The 6000-nt window shown below is 34.5% G+C and overlaps 1 protein-coding gene across 1 annotated transcript in view; it reads right to left on the minus strand.

Moving 5' to 3' along the window:
* Positions 1–5225, minus strand: part of LOC149539593 (uncharacterized) — a 137050-nt gene extending 131825 nt beyond the window's left edge. Inside the window, exon 1 of the mRNA XM_089800821.1 lies at positions 4273–5225. Coding sequence (XP_089656947.1) covers positions 4273–4681 — 409 coding nt within the window. The 5' untranslated portion in view covers positions 4682–5225. The remainder of the gene's footprint in view (positions 1–4272) is intronic.
* Positions 5226–6000: the final 775 nt, after the last annotated feature.

Genomic DNA, 6000 nt, shown 5'->3' on the forward strand with positions numbered 1-6000 from the left:
ATTTGAATGTTGATAAAGCCTATGTAATCAGTTTCACTATCTTCTCTATCAGCAATTCTTCGATCTATGATTGCATCATTTATGATACGAGAATAGCCTTTGAGGTGTACTTCAAGGCTTGCAGGTCTCTTCATCAATGTGACCCTCAAAAATGCCTACTAGTATAGATATCTTAAATAAATCTATCTAAAGAAATGCCGATAGATATCCACTACAAAATAATTATAATTTAATTTACTACATCTAAAATTATTTATATTTCCTTTATCTCTATTTATTTAGTTTTTTACTAACTTAAGCGTTTTATTTTAATTTCTAAACAAAAATGGATGATTTATATCTCCAAATATTATAATTTGAACAAATATTTTATGTGGTATTTATTAAATTATTTTTAAAAGTATATTCTATTAATAATAAGATTTAAACTTTTGACATGTAGATGGTTGTCATATTTAATCTAGAAGAATAAAAGTTAACATTAACACGCTCACAACATCCATTCCACCCATTCTACCATTGTAGAATGCCTATCGGCATTAATTAAATTTCTACAATGTTATTAGTGTTAATGTTTTGAACCAGAATATCATAAATATAATCAAAACGTTTAACATCAAAGCATAAGAAAAGTAGAGACAGATTTACCCTAGGAAAACCCTCCTACTCGAGGGAAAATCTTGGCCACACCCAAAATGATGATGCCTTTTTTCAGTTCTCAAAACAACTATAAAATTCTTGCTTATGATTAGAGTCCACAAACAACCAATCAATAAGCCTGTCTTTTTCTTAGACAAATAACTCAGCATCCCTGATAAAACAAATTGATTACAAATAATATGAATCTCACACACACCAAACAATCATACACAGATCCAAATATATATTAAGCAATACAAAAGATAAGATTGACTCATACTTTCACAAAAGGATGAATGTAAAACTCCAATCACCTCTAACTCTTCTACAGAGAAAACTCAACACTTATATTTCTTTGGACTAGATTAATACCAGACTTTGATCACGGTAACACCAGAACCACTGAATAGAATAGCAGAACACATTAACTAAAAATGAATTACATTGAAGAGGAGAACCAGTAAACAATGAAGAGTCTCCCAGCATGCCAATAGACAGGCGTACAGAAAATACTCAGTCACTTGGGATAGGAAACGAGGACTTCATAATAATGACCATCAACATGAACATGAAAACTGTTGATTACAAAATACAAACCACCAACACATACAAAGTTATTACTTGATAGTAATCACTGTCAGCAAAGCAAAACATGTTCCCTGTGCCAAATCAGCACTCACAAGACACACATATAGAATGTGTGATACTCTTCAACCGCAGCTTATATAGTTCGATAACAAGAAGGAAATAAAACAATGCACACCAATAAGAAGACTTCAACAGCTCAGGCCTCAAAGATAGAAGGATCGTATATATTAAAGAGCACCTACAAGAACCAGAGCAACCAATCCATCATATCAGATGAATTTCAGAGAACTCACAGCAAGTCAACACGGGTATGAAGATCTTTATTGCAGCTACTAACTTCAACAATTATTTCCCTGAGACCATTTTTGAGTGCTCAAAGCCAACACACTACCCTTCCAATCCTTGGCAATAAACCCTACCCCCAAAGGCCCTGGGTATCCTTTTGAGGCACCATTGAAATTCAACTTCACTCATCCTTCTTCCAGAGGACACACTCTGTTTGAATCTCTTTGGGTATGGATTGATTAACCCATCTAGGCCCATTAATAGGCCTGGATGGAATTTTAATGTTAGAAAAAGCACTTTCCATCACTCAGACTCTGGAACTAAAATATGATATCAGTCCAAACTTCTTAAGTATGATATCAGTACACATACAATGATTCCTTGGATTCAAGTCTAAAATGAGGCAGGCAATGATGATTGGTGACATCAGTTAGATTTCCACAAACACAGTTTGGGTCGTTTGATTCTGTCACTCATAATTGCCACTCATAATTGCCAGATTCATCGGTTTCATGATTGGAATTCAAATTTGGAAGTTTCAAAATAACTCTTTGAAGTATCCTAAAATGCTGCTTACTGTTGGTTAAATCTAATTACAAATTCTATCAAACATAGTCTCCAATAAGCCTTAAAGCTTTTAAGAATTCTCTCCAAACTGAATTCAAACATGTACACAAACAAGAGCTTGTAGAGGTAAGAAATGGTCAAATTATATTAGAAAACTGCACAGAAGATACTCATTTAGTATGAAGAGAAGAGAATAGTTAAGTGGCTCAAGGGGCTTTCTAATGAATGGTTCATAAGGCACACTTGGTGAAGGTTTTGCAAATGGGATTGCAAACTTCGGATTTAACCATGGAGGAAACTCCATAGTTAAGCACAATCAAGCTGGAGTAGTACTGGGATGGGTGACCTCCTAGGAAGTCCCCGTGCTTCATCCCTGTGAGCATTACCTAGATCCAATGAGTGTTAAGTGTTCCATTTATTCTCATAAGAGATGGATTCATGTGGAATCACTACTCATGAAACATGGGTCAATGAGTTTGACTCAAAATCGCACAGTTAAATCCTGATAGTAATATCACAACGAGAAGAGAATAGTTAAGCTTGCAGCAAACGGACATTAATTATACAGAAAACAAGAAGCTACAGCTCATTCTTCAAAATTCATTTGATTGTAACCCATATAAATACTGCAGTTGTAGCTACACAACCACAGGAATGTTATATTTTGGAGCACTTAAGAATAGAGAGTATACAGATTCATTGGAATCAATGGGACCCTCTGCAAAGGCCACATAGCCCCAAGAAAAATAAAACTGAACTGGTTAGCAAACACGACCACAGTGAAGTATGAAGAAAATTAAATATGTCACCCTTAATGAGTTCCAGAAAGAGCTCATACCATGTATATAATTTGTCAAGTGAAAAGTTAAATATATTATAGATCAGTCCCATTAGTACTACGAATTTCATAAGGATGGATTACAGTTCATTGAGTTACACACTAAGAAGCTCCTCCCAAGGACAATCCTGCCATATAAAAGGAATCTAAGGGCTGAAAGTAGAGAATATTCCTCAATTTATTTGTCATATGAGGATATTTAATTAACCTGCGAGTTTCCTCCTAAGGCTCTCTAAAAGTAGCTTGTCTGCACGGCAACCATTATTTGCTCTCTTTTTGGATGGCTGACTAATGTTCTTTCTTGAAGAACCTGAGATGGCAGCAGTGGTGCAGCGATCATCCTCCTAATCTTTCACTTTTTATAAAACAACAGATCTGATCATGTCGGGAATTTAAACATTTCAAGTCTTTTGATTCAAAAATGCCATTAAAATTTTGTGCCAGATAGATCAGACAAAACTAGATGTCATCGAGAACTACACAGATTCAATTTGGCCTCCCAATTAATATTTTGGGTTACCTGGCATATCTATAAATTATAATATGAAGGAATTATTAATAGGAAAAAAGCGTTCATTTTCCAGTATAGATTTATGTCAATCATTGCTTTTACATCATTATTATGACATAAGCAGGATTGGCATGGATTTTATAATGCGTTGCTATCTGAAATACAGTGGCTTTGTATAATCAATAAAAGGATGGATTATATTATGAGTTCATATTCTATGTGTGTTTAGCTAAATTAAAAGATCTAGATAATCATCCACAGCAATTGCACTGTAGCGGTAGTGGGGTGTAGCTGTAGGAGCAGTGTCCATTACTTGGGCTATAGACTTTATATAATCTGTAATAGCATGGTTTTTGTGTTGTAAAAGAAAGGTGAAAGGGGACTGAAGTATAGGTGATTACAAGGCAGGTTCAATCTGGACTATAATGGCTTTCTATTATCACTCTACATATGGGGGAATTCTAAGATGAGTTCATATTACTGCCTTTTTTAGCTTATTGATCACCATCCAGGGGAGTTCTGATGTTACGGCAATTGGATATAGCGCTAAGAGGAAAGCCCGTAGTCGGACATGTAATACCGGTGAAGTGGAGGGGCAAAGCCAACCTAAACCACTATGTGCAGGCTTTAAAGCACTTTAAAAAAAATTAAAAGGTATCCGGGTTCTTATAGTGTGGTGGATATGTATATATTGATTGTAATGGTTGTATATATCATTCCTAAAACAGATACAAAATGTTGCATATTGCATTTATTGATCCGACAATACAATATAAAGCGTTGTAGATTTCTCATGACACATTTAGGATAATAAATCTCTCAAAACTTAGGGACAATGTGTTACCTGATCTTTTCTGGGTGATTGTGGAATTGCTTTCATAATCTCCGGCCTTCCAGAATTGTTTGTTAGAACACTTCCGCTGAGGTTGGGCCAAAGATTTAGTGATGATGTTTTGTGGTGGCTTTTGCGATTGTTTAGCTGGTAAGGGTGGCAGAGGATCCAGAAACCCAGCAGGCAAAACAACAGCTTCTTCGTCATTACCATTAACGTTGCTCCTCTTCTGACAATTATTTTCATTTTCATCTGTATCTGTGGATCCCCGTTTCCTCTTATTTTTATTGTTAACACGGTCTCCTTCACATTCACTATCACTGCTCAGATCTACCACTGGAATGTGGGCAAAATTGTCGGGTCCTCTGACTCCATGTTGCTCTTGCTTAATAGGGACCAATTTAGCAGAGGAGGAATTCATATTACTCACACTTACAAATAGAAATATATCTACATGTTTACTTTAGGTATGTTCAAAGTTCAAACCCCAAAAGAATAAGGATGCTTCTCATATTTGAAAATTCTACTGATGTTACACACCGAAAAACATGTCCCTCAAGATACTTGGTTTATAAATAGAATTTACAGAGCCGACAAATTGCAGAATGCCATTTCGGAATGAAGACATGCGTGATGGAAAAAAGAAACAATGCAGCCAGGGTGGATTATGAAAACATGAGAAAGAATGGAGGGAAAGAGAAGGTGAAATAGGAATGGAGTATAATAGGTGGCCGTTTAATGCAACGACAGATGAAATTGTACGGGAAGTTACTTCTCGCAATTTGTTGTCTACAGGATGAATTTGTTTCTATTTAAGCTTTTCCCTGTGCTGGAGGATAAGACGCCACTCGTTCGGAAATTTAGTCACAAAGTTTGTGCCACTGCTCCACCTCTTCTTCAATCACATCTCCCAATTTCTTCTCGCTCAGAAAAAATTGCAAACGGCGCGCCCACGGTCAAATCGACCCACCCAATCATCACGGTTTATCATTTTTATAATAATGAAATGAGTCATTTGCAAGGTAACATTTTTTATTATTTTTTTTTCATAAATAGAATGATCATGGAAAAGTGTAGAAAAAAACAATTTATATATATTCATAAATGTAATGATCGTTATATCAAATTTTGTTCGTTATGAGGTGTTCAAACATTGTGTGGGTTTGTTTCAACTAACTTTTTGCATGGACTCGTTAATAGTACTTCATAGGGATTTGATTTAATTATAACTCTCTTTTACAAGATAAGAGATTAATGGTTTCTATCTTCGAATTTTGAATTAATAATTATTATTCTCTCTCTTTTTCAAAAAATAAAAAATAAAAAAATATTACTCTTTTTTATATTATGTTTTATAAATATAATCTTTTATTGATATTTGCAATTTTTATTGATTGTTGAAAAAAATTTCTAGGAATTTAACTCAGTTACCATTTATAAATTTAGAAAAAATATAGTTGACCGTTAAAAAAAACTTGAATTTTCCTCTATACATTTCTAATGTTTTGAGGGTTGAATAAGGTTAACTTCTAGAAGTCCCAATTGAAAGCCTCACCAAAGGAAACATCTGGAATCCCTAACATCTGGAATCCCTAACTAAAATTTCTAAAATTTTAACATTACACCTCTTTGATTTTATTATACTTTTCTTCGAACGTATAATCTTCTAGTACATGGTGTTTCAATTCATCTAGGCATGAAGTGTGCTCTACAAACTCGTCATCAACGATGATTTTCTCA

Source organism: Cupressus sempervirens, chromosome 9 (genome assembly GCF_028749045.1).
Source record: "Cupressus sempervirens isolate cs-2001-9-10 chromosome 9, ASM2874904v1, whole genome shotgun sequence".
Classification (NCBI taxonomy): Eukaryota; Viridiplantae; Streptophyta; class Pinopsida; order Cupressales; family Cupressaceae; genus Cupressus; species Cupressus sempervirens.